The 21,981-nt window shown below is 39.4% G+C and overlaps 1 protein-coding gene across 1 annotated transcript in view; it reads left to right on the top strand.

The window, feature by feature from the left end:
* The first annotated feature begins 7,535 nt into the window (after window positions 1-7,535).
* The window catches only part of SPTLC1 (serine palmitoyltransferase long chain base subunit 1), a 34,690-nt gene continuing 20,244 nt past the window's right edge, over window positions 7,536-21,981 (top strand). Inside the window, exons 1-3 of the mRNA XM_062513258.1 lie at window positions 7,536-7,598; window positions 9,293-9,400; window positions 18,015-18,109. Coding sequence (XP_062369242.1) covers window positions 7,536-7,598; window positions 9,293-9,400; window positions 18,015-18,109 — 266 coding nt within the window. The remainder of the gene's footprint in view (window positions 7,599-9,292; window positions 9,401-18,014; window positions 18,110-21,981) is intronic.

A 21,981-nucleotide genomic window follows, 5' to 3' on the forward strand; every position in this document is an offset into this window, starting at 1 on the left:
ATTGGAATTTATATTAAAAATATCCCCCCATTAGGACAACAAAATTGAAGCCATTTTCTTCAAGAGAAGGGGAAAAAATGTGTTAGGGTAATTCAGGAATAATTAGGAGAATACTCAGATGGAGCACAAGCTATGTTGTGACAATTTTTTCACTTGAAACTGCTTACTAGCTTCATCTGCTGGCATAAATAATTGCATGCAGCAAACTGTTTTCCAGCACAAATATCTTACAGAAGTGAAGCTGTAAATTCACTGTTTTGTGGTGCACTGTGAAATTCTGAAAATCTTCAAAAAAAACAAGCAATTTTTCTTTGAGCTAAGCAGACTTAGGTTTTCAGAGGTGTTAAAAAGCTAAGACTGTCTTATAAAGGCACCAACAAGGACTGTATTGTTGTCTCAATACAGTGTTCAGGCCACTCTTAAAGGTTTCAAAAATGACTCTATGTTTCAAAAATTACTCTGTGTTTGGAAAGTATGTGGAGGAGTTCTCAGTCACTTTATTCACCAACATTATCATTTTATCTAGTATATTTTATCTTTTAGACGTTAAATGTTTACAGTTATTTAGTTTTGTTAAATACCTGGGGTGACTATGGAGAACAGAGATTGTATTTCACTAATTTGCTATGAAACAGTAGTTGAATGTAAAACTCTGCTTTTACTCAGGCTTTGCTCAGGTAAAATCATATGTTTTAAAAGCCAGGTAAGAATTTCAGTGCTTGAAAGGGCATTGGTCTACCAATTAAAAATGTTTTTAGCCACATCTGTTCTGAATTTGTAGAAGTTATGGAGCAACTCTTTGAGTAACAAATATATGCAAGGTGTTGCCTGTCAAACTAGACTAGCTCTGCCAACGCATGCACACACGTTTTACCTATAACCACAAAGAATTTCAACTAGTGCTCTGGTATGCATTACATGGATCTGCAAACAATACAGTGCTTTTCTGTACTCCAGTAGATTGGCAAGAATGATGAGCTGGCAAAGGAATACTTAGTGTTTTTCTGGATGAAATTTAGTTGCTGTTTTCACAGGCATTTTTACATATGTATCTTCAGGGAAGCAAACTCCATGGTGAACACCATGCATTAAAAAGCTGAAGTTTCCATGACTTTTGAAACTTCTTTCTACTCTGATAACATCACCTGAATTTTCCTATTTCTAAAATCAAATATGCTAGTAAGAGTTACGATCACACACTGCAGACAGCACTGCTACCATTACAATGAAGAACCACCTAAACAGCAAAGGAGCTGAACTGAAGCATACACACAGACAAAAAGTCCCACTGTCTGTAGAAGGTGTCAGGTAATGCAGCAATCAATGCTTGTTTTAGTCAGCACGATGGCGATGGCGTTACTGAGAGCTCATTATTCTGCCTGTCTCAGTGGTGAAACCCAGTCATTATGGACAAAAAGATTGTTATCATAGACAGCTTAATTAACTTTCAAATTGAAATGGTTTGTGAAGATTTACAGTTTGCTTAAATACTTAGCTTGAAACAAACATTTAGACTGAGGTGGTTAAGATGGAATGGGGTTCTAAAATGCTTCAATACCCCCCAGTTTTAGGTGGATTTAACAAGTTGCCAGACATTGAACCACAATGAAGGTATGATCAAAAGCTGATTTTGCTTTCAGCAAAATCTGCAACTATCTACCATCTTTCTATTTTTTCTAAGGCTGGCAAAAATAGCCACTGCATAGAGTACAATTTCATCCCAGCTTTGATTTGAGTTCTGCAATATTGTAGGCCTCAAGAAGTTCAATAGTTCTTTTCTCTTTCACATCACAAAGATTTTTTGTCAGCTAACTGTGGCAGAATGAGAAGACTAAATATGTTTTTAATATTTAAATATGATAAGCTAACTGAATGAATTTAATGTGTATTCAAATTTAGGGCTAGGAACTGATTCCTGAGGCAAACCAATTCTTTAGGGCTGGTCCAGGAAGATAGGTATCTATTGCATTTCTGTGTATCAAGAGGAATAAATTGCCACTTTAATCTTAAAAGTTCAGTTTTAAATTCACACACTGTTCCCTTGAGATTTCCTACATCTGAACCACACTCAAAACCTGATTTTGGAGAACACTTACAATCACAAACCGGTAGAAGAAAGAGCTTGTCTCTGGTATGTATACCACCTTTCACTGTGTAAGATCTCTTGTAACTCTAGTAGAATGCAGCCTCTACCTGTAATAATATGATTGTGTAGTTGACTATTCATCTTCCCATTAATTGCAGGCTAGTGAAATCTACAATGCACACTGCAGCATTTTTTTTTAATAATTATCTTGTTTCAAAAGATACCTGTATCTGACAAGACCAACCAAATTCTCACCTCTTCTCACTTTATTGTATCCTTCTCTGAGGCATCTAGTTGCAACTATGTGAACACTGCATATATCCCATTTTCAAGTTTCTCAATACAGAAATTTCTAAGGCTCTATGCCTCAGAAAAGCCTTCAAGTAATGTTTGTTGTTGCAGAAGAAGTCATTACAGACCCCACTTTTATACAAGACAACAAGCTGATAGCAGTGATGAAAAAGCAGAGGGGATTGTACAAACCAGCATGACCTTCATGGGCTGTATTGGCACATGGCTTCAACCTAGTCAGAGCACCAGCAGATTAAAATACTCCTTTGAAATTCTTACCTCAAAACAGTAAGTATGGAAAACACTGATTTCTAAGACACTTTGTATGAGACTGGAGTAAAAATCTTCAGGTAAATAAAGGTAATTGATGCAGGATTGATATCCCTTCTCTTCTAGTTTGGTTCTTAAGACAGGAGGCCTGCATGACAACACCTAAAAGAGATGTGGAATGTGAACCTTTGGAGCCAAACTTCATGTGCTTCTGTTGGACATCTTCCTGACAGTTAGAATTTATGCCAACTGTGTTTTTATTTCTCATCTTGCAGGTCTCAAGCTCTAACTTACATACAGTGCATGTGATATATGTTACCTAAAATTCACATGAGATTAGTCCATTAGACTACTTCTTAGATATACCATATGAAAATTACTTCTCAGCCTAGAAAAATTCAGTCTCATGCAGACATATGATATTATTACTTAGCACTCTGCATATTGAATCTAGACAGTTTGGACATTTTGTATGTGATGAGATGACAGCACTTCAAAACATGCTATATTATTTATTTTGGCTGAATTACTCTTGCTGTGGTGTGATCTTGACATCATTATGGTCAACCTGTTCTAACTCTATCAAAATTATTTTGAGTACAAGTCTGCTCATAAAGTCTGCTATGTTTCTAATTCAAATATGCTAAAAGAAACAGCAATTAGTCAATTCAGTATAAGCAAAAAGTGGGACAAGAAGTGAACAAAAATTTAAAATATTCTATTAATACAGTGCTTATGTTTCTAAAATGAAAGAGATTTAAGCTGACACAATTCGGAATAAGTAATGTGCTATTTGGACTAAGATTTGGAAGCAGACAGTGGACAGCAGTTCAGTTGCATATTGAGGTGAGGAAGAGAAACGAGTCACACATCTACTTTGTTCTGCAGCAGGGACAACCAACCCAGGTGGAAGTTCTGGGCTGCAAATCCTAAATCTGAATATGCCTGAAGTTTTGAATGAGAGATATGTGAGATTTAACCATACAGGATACAAAACCTAACTCTGCAACAGAAATACTGAAATGCCACATTTGGTAACTGGTTCCCTGCAAGGCAAACATTCTATTTAATAGTGTATGTTCTGTCAGTGGTCCCCACAGTTCTTTCAAGTTTCTAATAGATGTTTTCATTAGTTATCACAGAACTAGGCCTATCATTTTAAGATGGTTGATTCAGCCATATATTTTAAATTAAAGTGCTTAGTCCAATGCTGCCAAGCCCACATGGGGAACAAGCATTGAAAAGAGGTATAGACAGGAGGCAGACTGCTATGCCTATATCCATCTCTCTGATAAGTTAGCTTTACATTCCAAAGGTCCACCATGGGTTGAAAATACTTTAAAAAGACAATTCTGGTCATTCTTACATGGTTGCAGTACTCATTAAGTCCAAACAGTTGAGATTAAATTTGGTCCTCATGGTGTGCTAGGAAAATATTACAACAATTCCACTTCATGCCACCTAGTCACTACAGTTGTTCAAGGTGCCAAGGAAGAGTTAGTAATAGCTAGGATGCACCAGTGCTTTGACCATTATGTACTCTTATTCTTTCCCAAATCTTGTGTCAAAGGTTGAGATCTCCAGATGTTTTCCACACAGATCTGATATAGGCTTCTGCTGTCAAATTTAATAATTAATTCAGAGCTAATTCACTATCGAATTTGGATTAAGCATATTTCTGAGATGCAGTGTTGCACAGATTTAGATAACACTAAATTTATCCCGTGTTCTGCTTGCCTTGAGCACACCTAGTCCTCCACATATTGGGTAAACTACAGAACTTGATATTCCAGTTCTTCTTGGCACTTGCACAGTACTATTGCAACATCTTTGGGCTTCCCACTGTGAGTTGAGACACAATTTCTGGTTTAACAGACAGATTTCAACTGAGTTTGAAAGTTTTCTGTGCTTGCTGCCAGCATCATCTCAATGGAGCATCAAGTTTCAAAGACTTAAAAGACTAACTAATATTATCCAGCTATTCCCCTTGCCATTTTGGGATTGTTTTCCCAATGCTTTATTTTTTATTTTTTAAATATTTTTTCAGGGTAGCCACAAAGTCAACATGTTACAACTAGGCACACTAAAACCATAATAACCCAAACTAAGCTTTTATCACCTAGAATGTGTGAGAATAGCTGCAAACACTCCCTTATGCCCTTAATATCCAAGGCCATCATCCCCCTTCTGTGTGTGTGGTTGGAAGAAGCAGGGGAGAAGTAAATGACCCTCAGGAACCTTTTCCACAAGCATACACATACCTCCAACACAGCGATACAAGTAGGATGGCAGCAAGTACCACCATCCCTTCATATTTATGTGCCACTTTCCAACGCCATTCTCCCCTTCTCAGTTGATACCAGGTCAATAGAAGCTCCAACTGGCTGTCTCATACTTGACAAAGCAAAAGCCAGAGGAAGAACTAATAGAGCAAAGAGGACAGAAAAATAACTGGCACTGGCTACATCTGTGATATTTAGGTAAAAAAAAAAAATTACCCATGCCAAGTCCTATTTTTCAACTTCTGGAGAGACCAGAGAACTACAGCGGATAGTTGGAATGCCAATGTTGACCCAGGGGAACTGAGCTGGGGATTCAAAGCAGGCTGTGAGAAATGAGTGGGTTGCTGATGGAGATCCAGAATAAGAGTGCATTAAAAACACTGCGCAAATGGAGAATGTAGGGGGTATACAGAAACATACAGACCAGGAATTCCTATAGGGCACTATCTCAATAGCTTTCATCAGTTTTTAATTTTGGAGATATTTTTCCTCTTCCCTTTCTTTCCAGTCATAAACTGCCATTGTGAAGGATTTATCCCTTTACCTCCCTCACTTTATTACTGTGAGAAGTAAAGCAGCCTTAAGCAATTAGCAGCAGTTGCCCTGTGTTGAAACAATGAAACTGCTGAGCAATAGGGATAGGCTCATTATTATGAGAGGCCCAGCACTATGATAATCCAGACCAGGAGTTCTGAATCCACTGCCAGAAGAATTACTGGTTAGTCTGTTATTAACTTCACTGCACTTCATGCTGGAAACAGTTCATCCAGTGCTACACAAAACCAATTTCTTAGTCTTCCACATATAATTGTACATATGTATGTCAAATATGGAAAGTCAGAATTTGATGAGAGCAGAGATGTGACTCCATCTGCTGCCCACCAAAACAGCTCATGTGGTCCACTCTTCTGGGGGCAGTTTGGGACTGCATACCAGACACATTCTTTGAGGCTGGTAGTAGCAGCCACCTCCCAAGAGTCCAAGACTCCACCATGACACAATGGTCACAGAAGTACTTAACAGTGAAGACAAGAGTCTTCAGGCAGCTAAAAGCCAAAAGAGATGTTTACTGTCTCTATTGGCTTTTTCTGATAGCCTCCAACCACATATTTCTCTTTACTGTGCAGAGACTGGAATTTGATAAGCATATCATTAAGTTCAGAAAATCAGGGAGATTAACTACTATGAATTTCTACTAGTGTGAAAGTGAAGCTCACTGATTTTAGCTATCCACTACTGTCAAACTGTAAGCTATTGTTTGTTTGTAGTTAGCAACAGCCACAAGGCTTTTGCTATCAACTGTTTCATCAGCTGTTGCCCCAGCTTTCTCTCACCCAACCATGGTGAAGACGAGTGAGTGAAACCCCAGGGGGTGTGCTTCCCTTGTGTTGTCCAAGAAGACCATCAGAAACATTGCACAATTGTGTAGCTCCAGGGAAATCATTCTCAAACATTGCCTTTAAGAGCTACCTCACTTCCCAAGCAGCCTTCTTTCCAGTTATCCCTCTTCTCCTCTGACTTTTAGCCAGTTGCTCAGGTCCTGCACAGCTATGCACAGCAACTCGGTCACCTCCCCACATCCAGGTGAATCCGTGGGGAGAGGGCTTCAACACTACTCTTCTTCATGGTATTTATCTTGCTCCAAGAGTCTTTGGCTTTTAGGGCCACTTGCTTTGGCAAGACTCTTAAAGTAGTAATTTCTACTCTTGTTTGAATTACCAATTATTGCCACTATACTCAGGTTTTACTTTTGCTATTCCTTTCATTAGCCAAATATCTGAGCTATTGTTCCTTCAAACAATGAATTCACCTGTTACAGATATAGAGGTATGAAGTGAGATGTGTGGATGAGGCAAAAAAAGCACAGGATCTGCCCCTTTCCCCATTCCACTTAGGCCAGCGTAGTGCTGAGGAAGCCCGTGTGTGTGGTGCAAGCAACACCAAACTAACTTCAGCAAATTCAGCAAACAGGACTGGGCTTGAAATGTCGTGAGGAAGTGCACATTAATACATCCCTTATCTTCTTAGGCAAGTCCAGTTTGTAGCTAATTTCGTTTAGTCAAAACTGAAGGGTGCATCTTTGCATGTGAGTGTTGCATGAAGAGGGTGACACCAAGAGAGTGGAGCCAGGCCGTTCTCAGGGTTGCTGAGCAACAGGACAAGAGGCAACAGGTGAAAACTGAAGCACAAGAACTTCCACCTGAACACGAAAACTTTACTGTTCAGGTGTCTGCACAATGGAACAGGTTGCCCAAAGAAGTTGTGGAGCCTCCCTTACTGGAGACATCCAAGACCTGTCGGGACACATCATGCCTTGTGCTCTGGAAAGGCCCAGCTTGAACAGAGAGGTTGGACCAGACGACCGGCTGCGGTCCTGTCCAATCTGACCGAGTCTGAGAGTCAGTGTTTCTGTGATCTTGCCAGTCTAGCCTCGCCCCCTGACCAAGCTCGCCGCACACACAGCAGGCAGCGCCGACGACGGCCCGGGACGGCCGGGGAGCCCAGAGCCGCCGCCCCGCTGACGGCCGCAGGGGGCGCTCTGTGCCGCCCCGCGCCGGGCCCGCCCTGGCGCGCGTGGGCGGAGAGGCGGAAGCGGCGGCGCGGCCATGGCGGCGGCGGGCGTGGGACAGCAGTGGGTGCTGGTGGAGATGGTCCAGGCCTTCTACGAGGTGCGGTCGGGCAAGAGCCCCGAGCTGGGCGGCGTGAGGGTGGCTTGGGGTGCAGGGAGCTTGGAGGTGTCGCCGGAGCTGCCCCGGGGACGGCGGCGGCGGGCGGTGCTGGGGGGCGAATCGGGAGCTGGGTGCGGGTCAGTGCTGCGGGGGTCGGGCTGCACTCGCCGAGTCGTGAGTACGCGCGAGTGCACCACGGCTGTGTGTTGAAAACATACACGCAGGTCCTGTTTCTCCAGCTTTACAAAGCGATATTTAAGGCGTGTAGCAGAGCGTTAAGCCTTAAGGTTCATAGCATTTTACTGGGGTCAAGGTTTGTTACTTACGAATGTCGTTTGCAAAGGAAGAAACGGCGTTTGAATGTTTAGGCTTGAATTCTCTTCTGGAGGAGATCAGCTGTGCGTGTTTGTATCCAGGCTTTGTTTCATGATGTTACAAAGGATGTCCTGATGATAGGCGATGTTTTTATGTCCCTTTCCTTTGGCAAAGGGTGGTAACTTTTTAAGAGAGTATGCAAGATTTGCAGCCCAAATATAGAAGTGGTTAGCTGATGAAGCTGGTAGCATACTCTCTAGTGTACTGAATCCAGGATAATTGTAGGTACTGAGAAGCACAGAGACCTCAGTGGGACTATACTGTGTTTAGTGTCATGTCATACATGTCGTGGATGCATTCTGAATATGTTTGGTGAACTGAAAAGTAATCTGCAATAGGTAACATTTGTTATTTACAATTTGATATGCCATCTGACTCTTTACTGGTTTTAAAAGCTTGCATCCAGTTTACTTTAGTTTCTGGATGTGTGGTAAGTTCTGCTTTGTTGGCAGGTCTGATACCACCAAAAATGTTGATGTGTGGGAGCAATTCCCCTGACTTGAAGGGGTAGTGTGCTCGTTTGTTTGCATTTTGAGTCTTTTAAGAGTAATAGATAGGAGACCTTCTGAAATGGAATAACTAAACTCATCATTAATACTGTGTGTCCAGTGCTGATGCCATAGCTCCACATCTACTTCAAACTATCTGTGCTGCTAAAGCAAACTCATTTTCATCATCAAGCACCCAAAGAGGCTAACTTTAATTTGGGTCAACTTTATTGTGTATTCTCACACTTTGTGTTCGCACAAGACAGTAAAGGACACAAGGACGAAACTAGCTGAGCTGACTCAGTTGTTTTACACCTGATCAAAGTGCCTGTAAAAACTGACAGAAGCTGGCTATAAGAACAGAATTGGCTTTCTTTGTAAATACTGGCTGTCCCTGCTGGTAAACTGTAAGTTACAAAAGTGGAGAGTTGAAGTGAATTTGTCTAGATGACACAGACATTTGGGCTTTCAGGATACTTCTTGTTTTGAAAGCTGCCTGCCTTCATGAGTACTGACTGGTGCAACCTGTATAACTTAACTGTCTTTACTTTCAGTATTCAATTTATTTGTGGAACTGAAATAAATTATCAGTTTGTAATGTGTCTTGTTTATTAACAGACCAAATCCATTTGAATTCAAGTTAACAGCTACAAGTAATAGCTGCAAAACATTCCACCTTCATATGGTCAAACGCTTTACTGATTTAGAAATATATCAGGTGACGATCAGCTTGAGTTTTTTTCTGAGTGTGCTAGTAGGGACAAAATAGTTGTATCACACTGCTTCAAATAGAATTCTCTTAAACTAATTTTTTTGTACTTTTGTTTTCAGGCTCCTGCTTACCATCTCATTTTAGAAGGAATTCTAATACTATGGATAATCAGACTTCTTTTCTCAAAGACATATAAGCTTCAAGAGAGGTCTGATCTAACACCTAAGGTATGATGAAAAAATATTTCTCTTTAGAGAAACAGTTCATAGCAATCGATGTATTGGGTGTTGGAGCACTCCTGCATGGTTCTGCTATTTTTTTCTTTAACTTCAAAGAGTGAGCTTACTTTGGACTTGGGAACTGCTTGTTGCTTAAATGCGTCAGTTTGTGCTTTTAAAGTAGCACTGTGTTTGAGAGTCTGAGAAATGGGAAAGCTGATACGACAGTGACTGTTAAGCTATGAAAAGCTGTCATTAGCTCTACTCAATGGAGGCTTTATTTTACAAAATGAAAGTTATGTTAAAAATGCCCACCAAGCAAAATGAACTGTAAGATTGTAGATAGTAGGAAAATGGCCAGTCTGTATATGTAGTGTCTATGAGTAATAAGTCTGAAAGTTTGTGGTGGGTTCCACAAAAATTGTAGTTTAGCAGCAGTTTTCTTCTTTTGCAATGTCCTCCCGAGAAAATAAAAAAGCTATACTTGCGAAGACTGGAATTTCTTCCTGAATCCTGGCTGTAGATTATCAGAAATGAATAATGTTTGTTTTGAAGGTGTCCCTGGACTAGTTTATGTGAGCTTCAGAGTAGTGATACCCCTTGTAAATAGGATATTTTCTCTTGAAACTTCTTCATGGTACCAAAGAAAGTTTGTGAAAGAGATTTATGGGTATTTGCAATGGTTATGTGTAAAATTCCTATCTATGTCATGTGTTTGCATGTTTTTTGATCGTATTCTCACTAAGGATGCACATTAAGGACGTATGCTTAGTGTAATTCATCAGTGAACAGGATGTAGGGGCTGTAGGCACAAGCCTGTAATTGTGAGCAAAACTGGAGGCAGTGTCCTCATTTGGGGAGCACTTATTAAGCTTAGAGTATTCTAGAGAATACTTCAGCAAGTATTTATTGAGACCACTGGCATGGCTTTACAAAGGACAAGTCCTGCCTGACCAACCTAGTAGCTTTCTGTGATGGAGTGACTCCATTGGTGGAAAAGGGAAGGGCTACTGCTTTCATTTACCTGGACTTGTTTAAAGCCTTTGATGTGGTCCCCCTTGACATCCTTCTCTCTGAATTGGAGAGAAATGGATGGTGATGAGTGGACTGCTAGGTAAGAAAGTGCTTGAATCCTGTCACCGAAGTTAGTGGACATTGTCTCTGAATACCGATGGACATCAGTGACCCGTAATGTCCCTCAGGAATCTGTAATGGGATAACTGTTATTTAATATCTCAATTAATTTAATATCTTAATTAATGATTTAGATGATGGGATCAAGTGCACTCTCAGCAAATTTGCACATGACACCAAGCTGAGTGCTGTGGTTAACACACCTTGAGGGAATAAGACCAAAAAATGAGTCTGTGTGGACCTCATGAGGTTTAACAAGACCAAGGTGCTGCACCTGGGTCTGAGCAACCTCTGGTATCAATTCAGGCTGTGGGGTGAACAGATGAAGAGCAGCCCTGTGAGAAGGACTTGTGGGTGCTGGTGGGTGAGAGGCTGGACATGACCCAGCCATGGGCACTCCCAGCCCAGAAAGCCAAACATGTCCTAGGCTGCATCCAAGGCAGCGTGGGCAGCAGGGGAGGGAGGGGATTCTGTCCCTCTGCTCTGCTCTGCTCTGCTGAGACCACAGCTGGAACCCTGCATCCAGCTCTGGGGTCCCTGCACAGGAAGGACATGGAACTGTTGCAGTGAGTCCAGAGGAGGACATCAAGATGATCAGAGTGATAGAACACTTCTGCTGAAAAACTTCCTGAGAAAAGGCTGAGAGAATTATTTGGGATTGATTAGCCTGGAAAAGAGAAGGCTTAGGGGTGACCTAAGTACAGCCTTGAAGCACCTGAAGGGAGCCTACAAGAAAGATGGAGGGAGACTATTTACAAGAGCTTGTAGTGACAGGACTTGGGGGAATGGCTTCAAAGTGACAAGTTTAGATTATATAGTAGGATGGAGTTCTTTACTGTGAACATGGTGAGGCACTGACACAGATTGTCTGAAGAAATTTTGGATGCCCCATCTCTGGAAATGTTTAAAACTGGACTGCATTGGGCTCTGAGCAACCTGATCTAGTGGCAGTTGTCCCTGTCAATGGCAGGGATACTGGAGTCAGATGGACTTTAATGTCCCTTCCAACCCAAATGCTTCTACAACTGGAGGCAGAAAGTGAACTGAGAAGAAATCAAGAATGGCCGGCTCAGTTTTCTGCTCGGAAGAGCATAATTGAATTGATCCTGGGATACTCAAAGTTTGCTGTTTTTGATAAGAATACAGAAGAGAAATGAATGCAAAGGGAGCTCCAGTATGGTGAAACACTGAGTGTTCATGTTCTAGGAAGACATGCTGCATTCTTAAAGTAGGCCCTGATTTTCCATCCAGAAACTTGTACAGTTCATCTGCTGGCTGGAGTTTTCCTGCATCAGATAGTTTTCATCTCTAGTATTTTGAAGGATACATTCATAGTTTTAAAGAGTAATACTCTCTACGGTAGAAGGCAGGAAAAGGCTCTTTGCAACTCTTGGATAATTGGTGACCCAAAGAAGATGAAGCCTGTCTTTTCCTTACAAAGTAAGAAATTCACTCATATATCTCTATGTGCTTCTTAGATCTTACCATGCAGTTGCAGGCCATCATCTTAATTTGTGACTGACCATTTTGCTGAAGCTGAGGAAAGTATGCAGACAAATCTCTAGTAGTGCTATATGGGGAAGGAAATTGTTCTCTGTCTGTTTAAATGGGGGCCATAAACAACTAGGAGATTGCGCATGTAGCCAGTCTGCTACAGCTCAGTGGAAGGAAGGGTTTAGAAGGGTGTCAGGAGGAAAAACATGTGGAAATGGCTTAGGCTTAAATAACCTTACTTTTGCAGGATATCTGTTAAAATTCACTGTCAGGACAGAAGTCAATAGGCTTTCTGAAAAACAGAAGCATGCAAATATGTTATTGCTGTGATACTTTTGTTGAGATTTATACAAACTTTTCTGAGGTTGGGGGGTGAAAAGGAACGTGAATCCTAGCAAAAATGTAACCAGGGATTAAGAATTACTTTGTGTATAGACTAGATACATTGATTCACTTTAGAAATTACAGATGCAAAATTTACAGAGTGTTGTGAGCCATATTGCAGCAAAGGGTTTGACTGTTAAAGGCATCACTGACTTGTTACTGTTATCTTGATGACCAAAAAAACCAGCATGGGTGAATGCTCTTTGTTCTGATCCTATGTTCAAATTGGCTAGCTGTGAAGGCAGTGCAAGTTAGAGTAGCTGACTGTATAATTGACCTTTGAAGAGGGAAGTAGTGATTGCTTTAGGAAGAACTGTGTTTGGAAGAGAGCATCTTGTCTACAGATAGTTCACTGAAGGTAAGCATTATCACAGCAGTGAAGTTAGTGTGAATACATCTTCTACAGTTGGAGGAGTTAAGCAAACGGATACATCGGAGTCATGGAATGATTCCATTTCTGTTTCTACAGTGTAGATAATTCTTGTGAAGAGAGCTCATGTGTGTTGTGTAGGCAAATAGCTGTGAACACACAGAGGTGTGCCTTCTCCTTAAATTTCATGAAAGATCTGCACCTAATTGGCACTAGTCTGTGTTGTGGGTTATCCCCAGTAGGCTTGAACTTTGCTCAACTGCTCACAAAGCAAAGGAAGGGTAAAAGCAAAAATCTTGTGAGTGAATATAAAATTATTTAATAAGCAAAGGAAATAAGAATAAGATGGAAAACAAGACAAGTGATGTCTTGCTCACCAGATCCCATGGATGGACCAATATCAGACAGATCCTGAGCAAAAGGTGACTAATTCCTTAAAACTGTCTTTTAAACTTCTATTGCTGTGTGACATCATGCAGTATGAAATATATGTTTGGTCAGTTGAAGCCTGATTGTGTCCTTTCCCAATCTCTTGGGCATGCACCAGTCTATTCACTGTAGGAACAGAGTGTGAAACAGAAGGTGCTAGCACTGTGCAAAGGCTGTTCAGCAAGAGATACAACTTTAGTGTTTTACCAGTGTTGTTTTGGTCACAGCACTGTGTGAGCTGCTATGAAGAAAATTCCCACCATCACAGTCAGACCCAGTATAGTCTATTTCATACAATGCAGGATCCCATACAGTCAGGCTTCTGTGGGTGTGTTCATCTGCGTGTAGAAACATGCCAGCTGTTCAGCAAGGAGACTGCTGCTGATTTGCTTTTTGACTTGTTCTAGTCTGAGTCATGCTTTGGTGTTTAGTATTTACCACTCTGCAAAGAAATGCTTGGTTGCTCAGGTACAGCCAGTGGAGACAGGCCTGCTCAGGTGGTAGAGCACACTGCCTTTATGCCAGCCAGTCATGTAATGGTACTTGAAGTTTCTTTGTGAATTATTGTTGGGAATGCTGCCAGAGCAGAGCTGGCTCCATGTAATAAATACTAATGAAGAATAGAATTACTGCACAGCCATCTTAATGATCTGTTAGGACAAGTCAGTCCTGGGAAACGAGAAGCAAATTATATATTGTGCAACCTGGTGAACTTAGGAGCCATGCATCTAAAACCATGAAGAAATCCACCCTGAAGGTGATTTCTACGTTCAAATTTGTAGCAAGAGTACTAAGAAATCCAGTGCAGAAATCACCTTTCAGCTGGCTAACTCTTATGCTTTGTTAATAGTGTTTGTAAGTATTCCTACTGCTTCTTTTAGAAAATAGTATCACACAAAGCCTCCACTAAGGAGGTGGAGTGCTTCTCTAATACTGTAAGTTCCTGATAATTCAACGTTTTAGGAAACATAAAGAAGTTTTGTGACTATATAGGGTGCTAGATTCTTATGGGCTTTCACACAAAGTAAAATCTATAGAAAGTGACAGTGAGGATTGGACTGGAATGTGGAATTTTGCACAGCAGCATTTAGCTATGTGTGGAAACAGGTCTGTTTGTCTTTCACTCTTCAGTAAATGGTAATGATACTGAGCTTTTCTCTCAAAAATCCCTGAAGTACTACTAAGAGTCACATCTTCCCATTTGCAAATGGGAGGAATAGTTTTTTTCTTTGGTTTTAGAATTTCCTCTGCAGTAGTAGCATGGAATGCATTTTATTTGAGTGATACTAGTCAGGAGGCTGGAAAGTTCCTGTTGGAGACAAGTGTTTAATGTGTGGCTGAGAAATTAATAGACCTTGAGAGGTCCATTTTGCAGGAGCAGCATTCACAGACTAATCAAATTGTTCTAAATGGAATAGTAGAGGTAATCTGCTCTTGTAAAGGTTTTCAGTAATTCTGAGCTAAGACTCCCTAGGTAAGTAAAATTTCTCTTGTGTATGAGCATACATACATACTTTGAAAGAGAGAAATTTCTAACTGGTGTGCCCATTATTTGTACCAATTTATCCCATTATGTTATTTGGGTCTATCAGCAGTGAAATTAAAGACTTATTTGAGGCCCAGTAAATAAAAAAGTTTATTAATTTTTTGATATTAATGTAGAATATGCATGTATGACATAGTTTCAGAACACTAGTGCTAGCTAAGAACTATCTTCATGAACAAAATTGGTACATTTTCTTAAGAACCTGGGTAAACAAGGCAACTTTTTAAATAATTTGGATTACATGTGTTTACACCCAAGTATTTTTCTTAACCAAGGTATATGGCAATTAAAAAGTAAAATCCACAACAGAATACAACTGCCCAAAACCACATTATACATATGTGTGAATATCTGTGTGTATTTAGATAAACAGATTTAAGATGGTTTTATGTATAAATATGCATAAATGAGTTCAAGATTCTCCTACATGTAGGGTTAGGCTTCAGAGAGCCAGAAAGTTCAGCTTCAAAGGGATGCTAGGGCTGGAAAAGTCATGCCTAAGAGATCACAGCAAGGTACCAACATTGCTGCCTCCACACCTTTCTAATATGGGACACTCATGGAGATGAAGACTTCAGCCTCAGCACCAAGCTTCCATTATGGTTTGGGTTAGGGTTCAGAGAGCCAGAATACCTAAAGCTAAACATATGAAATGTATGTATATTATAGTTTATAAAATATAGTTATAGGCATTTTATAGATTGTATTTTCATGTTTGTTATGTATAACCTATAGAATAAAATATGTACCCCTTATAATGTTATTTTTATTTTACTTATTGCTTATATAAATTGAAAGTAATTATACAAGGGCAAGAGGAAAAGTTGAGGGATGAATTCACAAACACTGCAGTCCAAGAAAGTGGAAACTGAAAGTTTTGAGTTCATTCTTTTCATTAAGTGGATGTTTTCAGTGCAGCAACTAAGGAGAAATATGCAAATCAAATACATATTGAGGACATTACAGTGTGAATTAAAAAGATGGTTTCTCTGTTTGAAATGTTTCTCTGTTTGTATGTTTGAAAATTAGCTTTTTTTGATATTGTGTGAAATTTTATCTGTTTAGAAGGTGAAAGATACAAGTGCTCTGATGATGGGTCAAGGCATGAAAGTCTGCTTCTGCCCTGTCCTTTTGTTCAGAGGCAGATGGTTGTGTTTACCCTGAACAGTCGAAAGGGCAGGCCAGGGTACTGCGGTACTTGGTGAATGGAAGGAGCAAAGGATTTGCACTGTCTTGTCTGCAGTGGTGGGTGGCTGGTTTAGGTTGAGATTGGTGCTTGTTTTAATCATCAGTGTCTCCAATCCCCTCCTCTGCTAAGAACTAGTGGAAGCATATAACATAGGAATATGCAAATATTTGTCTATGTCCATGAAAAAGCAAAATGCTATGAAATGGATGAGGAGAATGAATGTGAGCAAGAATTAATGAAATGGTGTTGTTAGAAAGGACAATTTCACTTCTGTATATTCTAAGTTGTGTTAAGAGAAAAATTAGGATGTTGGCATGTCCCATCTGTGGCTTGTAACCTGTACTGTTAAATTTGTGTGCAGCAAAAATTTCAAAGGGAAGAGTAGAAACTTCTTCAAAATTAGTGTGAGTGGGGGATAGGAGTACTAATTAGGAATTGCTTGGTATCTTTATGTTCACAGATCTTAACTGCAGTTGGAATATACTAATTTACTGTAGTTACAGTGTATATCTATACATACTTTTTTTCTTATTACTAAACTCCTTGACAAAAGTATTTTAATTGAGCTTGTGTCCTCAGTAGCTAAACTGTTTGATGATATTTTGTGCACTTAGCTAAAAAGCTTAGACTTTAATGAAAAAGCTAAGAACATGCTTGCACAGTTTTAATTCTTTGAAGAAAATTAATTTTATGTTGCCTGCTTTGCCTTAAAGCTGTTCAAATGTTCTGTGTTCAGGTCTCAAACAGAAGAAACACCATACTTCTGAAGTCCTTCCCTCTAAGGCATTTGATGTCAAATAAAGGTTTTCTTATTTATCCTTCCATAATTGGCAGGCTGCACCCACTTCTCACCTGCTGCCTAATTAAAACAAAACCCAATAACCCTCCCCTGGAAAAACCACAAACCAAAATATAGCACAACACTAACCAGCAACCCTGTGCTCCAAAATGTACCCAAAACTCTTGATTCTAGATACACTATATGTTAGGGATTTGGGGCCTTTCAACAACTACTGTAGGAGCAGAGTGAAGGTTGTGTGAGCTTATGTCCTACTTTATGATTATTAGAACTCCTTTTTGAACTCTTGTGGAGAGGTATAAGATACTACTGGGCAACTGCAACTCAGGATGTAGTTTCCCAATAGCATCAGCCAGTCTAGGTTGGGATTTGGACTCTTGTTGTGGGTTCTAGTTTAGATATATATTCCATCCTGCTTTTGATGACTTAGTTTTCATCTGGATCTGAATATGGCTTTTGTCTAGTTTTGTAACTGCTTCTGACAGCACAAAGAACAGGAGCGTTTGGATGGGAGAGGACTTCACAGTAGCAGCTGCTGGCTTGCAGTGTGGTGGATCAGTACCCTTAGTGTAAAATTACGTCTTTGATTTTTTTATTTTCCACCCAGATAGTAATATAGTATAGAGATGCCCACTAGTGTTGTGAGATAAGGATGGGATTTTCTCTCTTGGGCTACGGTTGTGGTTCCACTTGGAGATTAACCTGAATTTAGGTGCTACTTTGAAAATTAATTCATGCTTAGTATTCCTCCATCGTTAGATGTAGGATATGTAGTTTCCTAGTTGTTACCTTTTCTTGAGCACTGGTCAGTTTTTCTGACCAAATATTTTTTCACATATTTGTTACTCTGCTAAGTATTTTAGTGCTAGTGTTGTTGAAACAGCACTGTTGAAGACTTGAGAATGTAAATTGAGGCAATCTGTATTAAATTTTTATGTAATTCATATTCAGTTACATAAACTGTAGAGGAGAATTTTCATATTTAACAGGTTGAATGAAACAGTATTGATTAAAATTTGGCAGGCATGTCATGTTAGTATCTCATCTCTTGATTATCATGTAATATCTTTAATATACAGACACGTCTGGTCTGTGTTTCTTTATATCGTATTCCCTTCCCAATTTCATAATGGAGTGCCTCTCATGTAAAGGTCCTGAGATACTAACATGTACTAGCATACATGATTTCTGATATGATTGTTATCAACTGTTTTAAGTCCATAATGTATTTTCCAGGGGAACGCCTTTCTCAGACAGTATTTCTTTTCTCCTGATCAGGAAAAAGAAGAGTTGATCGAAGAATGGCAGCCAGAGCCTCTTGTACCTCCTGTGCCAAAAGATCACCCAGCTCTCAATTACAACGTTGTTTCAGGGTAAATATAAGTTAAATAAATTCTGTTTACTTATTTCGACTCAAATACTTGATAGCCACATTTTGAAGTGTATTACTCATTAACCATTTCCATATCCTTAAGCCTTTCATAAATGAATTGCATTTTTAAAGGGAGAGACTGAATTTGTGTCTGAAGAGGTCTTGGTTTTGTAGCATTATCAAGACTATGTTACAAAGAAAATCTTTCTTTAAATGTTGTCCTTTTTTTTTTTTCTATATTGGGTGTGGGAGGAGGAATGTTGTATCTTTGCCTTCATTGTAGTTCTCTATTTTTTGGTATTAATTTATTGAATATTTCCTGAAAACATGGACTTAAACCTCTAAAAGTGGGTATCACCTTCTTACATCATCACTAATCACTTTGAAAAAAAGCTTATTTTGTGACTTTAGCCCCAACCAACAGCCAAGCCCCATGCAGCTACTCACTCCTCCGTCACTGGGACTGGGTAGAGAATTTGAAGGGTCATGGGTTGAGGTGAAGAGTTTTGTAGGGAAAGCAAAAGCCATACAAACAAGCAAAGCTAAGCAAGGAATTCATTTGGTGCTTCTCATGTTCAACCATATCCAGGAGAGTGGGGCCCCATCACATAAAACAGTTACTTGGGAATACAAATTACTCCAAATGTGCCCTCCTTCCTCCTTTCCCCCAGTTTATAGACTGAGCATGCCATATGGTCTGGAATATCCCTTTGGTCAGTTTGGGTCACCTATCCTGGCTATGTCTCCTCCCATCCTCCCATGCACCCCCAACTTCCTTGCCAGAATGGCATTATGAAAAGTAGAACAGGCCTTGGCTCCCTGTGAGCCCTGCTCAGCAATAACAAAATCATCTCTATATTATCAACCCTGTGTTCAGCACAGATCCAAAACACAGCCCCATACCAGCCATTGTTAAGAAAATTGACTCTACTCCAAGCCCAGCACACACTTCATGAAAAGTTGTTTTTCTTTGGATGATCAGAATTGGAAATGCTGGATGGTAAAGCTGTTTTATGAGGAAATTTATGGCTCAGCGTTACATTCTTGTACTACAAGGCTTTTAAAATGTCTGATGACTTAGGCAAGAGTCACAATATTTCAGAAATTGCTTTGAAGCTTCTTTATACATATCTGCACGTTAGTAACTTTTACTCTGTAAGCACTCATAATATCTTTCTATTGACACTAATAACTTGAAATAATTTAGTACAATTATTTACTATCATAGGTCCATTTTGATGGTGCTGCTACCACAGAAAAGGCTGCCATATAAAAGTGATGCCTGTTTTAATTAACTGTGATGTGAACAATTCTTCTGTTACTCTTCAGAATTTTGAAAAAAAGTAGTACTGTGGAGTTAAAGGAAGTGCTGGCTGTTTAAAAAACTGGAAAAAAGATACCTTTAGGAGTGGTTCAGAAAGTGTTTAAATTAATAGAACTTTCCAATATTAGAACTTTCCTACTTACATGAGGAAATGTATTGTGACAGAATGTTAATGTGTTGTGGCTATTAAACTCAATAGTGGCTGTAGGGAAAACTCGACATTTTTCTTGGAATATTTAAGCTGCCAACTGACTACTTCCCCGCAATTTGCTCAACAGCTGTAGACCATAACTTTGACTGTAAACTTAAAACATGTTTCAGAATTAATACAGGAAGAAAAATGTCTGTATCCTGACTTTACATCAAGAGCATTTCCCCTTTTTAACCAGTATTTTAGGGAGACTGTATTTACTGAGGTAATCTTCTTTTGGTTATTTTCATGTCTTAATGTCTGTCATGAGTGGTGAGTTACAGAAATCCTAATCATAAACCGCTTTGGATTTGAAGAAACCTTTAAAGGTTATCTCATTTCTACTGTTGCCATTGGACACCTTCTACTAGACCAGGTCCTTCTGAGCCCCATCCTGCCTGGTCTTGAACACTTTCAGGTATGGAGCATCCACAGCTTGTCTGGACAGCCTGCTCCAGTGCCTCAGCACACTCACTTGTCTTTATAATACCGTGTGTTTACTGTAATATGTGGGGATTATAAAAGCTCATAACCACTAAAAGAAAAACTAAGTATTTCAGTAAAAATTTTGACTTGCTGTGTGTGTGAGGCAGATTTTCTCCTTCCTCAGTAAGCTATGCAGTTTGTATCCTGTGTACATATTCTCCTTTCTACATAACCAAGTGATGTTGCCAAATGATGAGGAAAGCTCAGACATATCCTAACCAAAACAGTGATCCATCTTGAACTAATGTTGAAGAAGGCACCCACAACAGCTTTCACAGTTCAGAAGTTTGTTACTTCTTGTAGTAGCCTTTCTGAGAACTAATCTATACAAGACAGCTTAGTTATATGAGATCTCACTCAGAAAATGTGAATGTATTTCTTAACAGCACCTCTGAAAAAATTTCATGCTAGTTCTTCTTCTGCTTTAAAATAAAACTTGTATCATTAGTGCCTTCTTAACTTTCCTTCTTTGATTTTTTCAATATATTAAACACTTATGTGAAAGTTGCAAGAACAGTGGGCGTACTATCAGTCCTTAAAAGACAACTTCTGAAGGATTTGCTAGCAAGTTATTTTGAATATAGCTTGAAATGAGATTTTTATTTACTCTTTAAGATGGATCACTCAGTATCTTATAGCTGTTGCTCCTAACCATGATACCTGATAAGCTATTATGCTAGGGGAAGGTAGATAGATGAAAAGATAAAAAAAAATCAAATGTTTCAGGGTTTTCCTTTTGCAAAGACTTGCTGTTGTTGTGTTATTACCAAAACTGTGTTTTGGTTATAATTGTTTGCTGAAATAATGTTTTTGATTTATGTTTTTGTTATTGTTTCATTAGAATTTTGGGTAAAATTCTGGTAGCAAAGGGTGGCTAAGTTTTCATGAGCTTTATAATGGCCAAGTTGTTGGTGAATATTGTTGTGTTTTCTAAGTTTCACAGGTGGAGCTGTGAGGCAAATTGCTGTAAATTTACCAGATTTGATAGTATGCTGGGAATATACTGAATCTCATGTTAGTGACAAAGTGTATATATATACAGGTCTGCTCTCATGACTGTCTGTGAAACTAAGTAATTATTTCACTTAGTAGGACATCCAGACTTTGGAACACCTCATTGAGGAGACAGACAGAGGAACAGATTCAGGTATATTTTTAATGGCAGTCAGTTCCCCAAGGCAGTTTGCTGCACATTTCTATAATGCTACTTACTGTGTGGAAGATGCATCGCTGTAATGCAGGACAGCTCCTTTGTGGGAGCAGATTCAGCATTCTAAAGATGCACATGCACTGTGTTAGTAGAAAGCTTTCCAAAGCTGTTTAGCAAACTTCTGCAGTTGCTTAGTTGAAGCAACATGTGCTCAATTTTCTCAAGTGAACAGATATAACATGAAATCATGGATTTTCTTAAGTGAGATTTAGGCAGTTCAATGTTTTTCTTAACTTGCAGTGAATAGCTTGGACTTAGAAGTTATTGCTTTGCACACCAAATGTGCCAGTTGAAATAGTATTAGCCACCAGATTTGGAGCAGCTCTGCAAAGACATTTGACATTTGAGCAGCCCTGTTTAATTTTGATCAAGAAAAGTGCCCAGTGCTAGTTTACCGCATGGGAAAAGCTTGTGGAAATTACTGTGTCTGAGGAATAGCATAGAATCCCAACTGTAATATCAGCTGTAATGACAGCAGATACAGAAATGGGCAGACATAGGGTTTTGTATTTCACTTAGACTTGAGACTTCTTAACACTCCAAGTGATTAATGGAAATATTTGAACTTGTTCCATTGATGTATATAATTGCCAAAGCAGGTTTGCTTATAGAACACAGTGTATAGACATGATGCTTATATTTGAAGGGATAATATTTTACTTA

Source organism: Cinclus cinclus, chromosome Z (assembly GCF_963662255.1).
Source record: "Cinclus cinclus chromosome Z, bCinCin1.1, whole genome shotgun sequence".
NCBI lineage: Eukaryota > Metazoa > Chordata > Aves > Passeriformes > Cinclidae > Cinclus > Cinclus cinclus.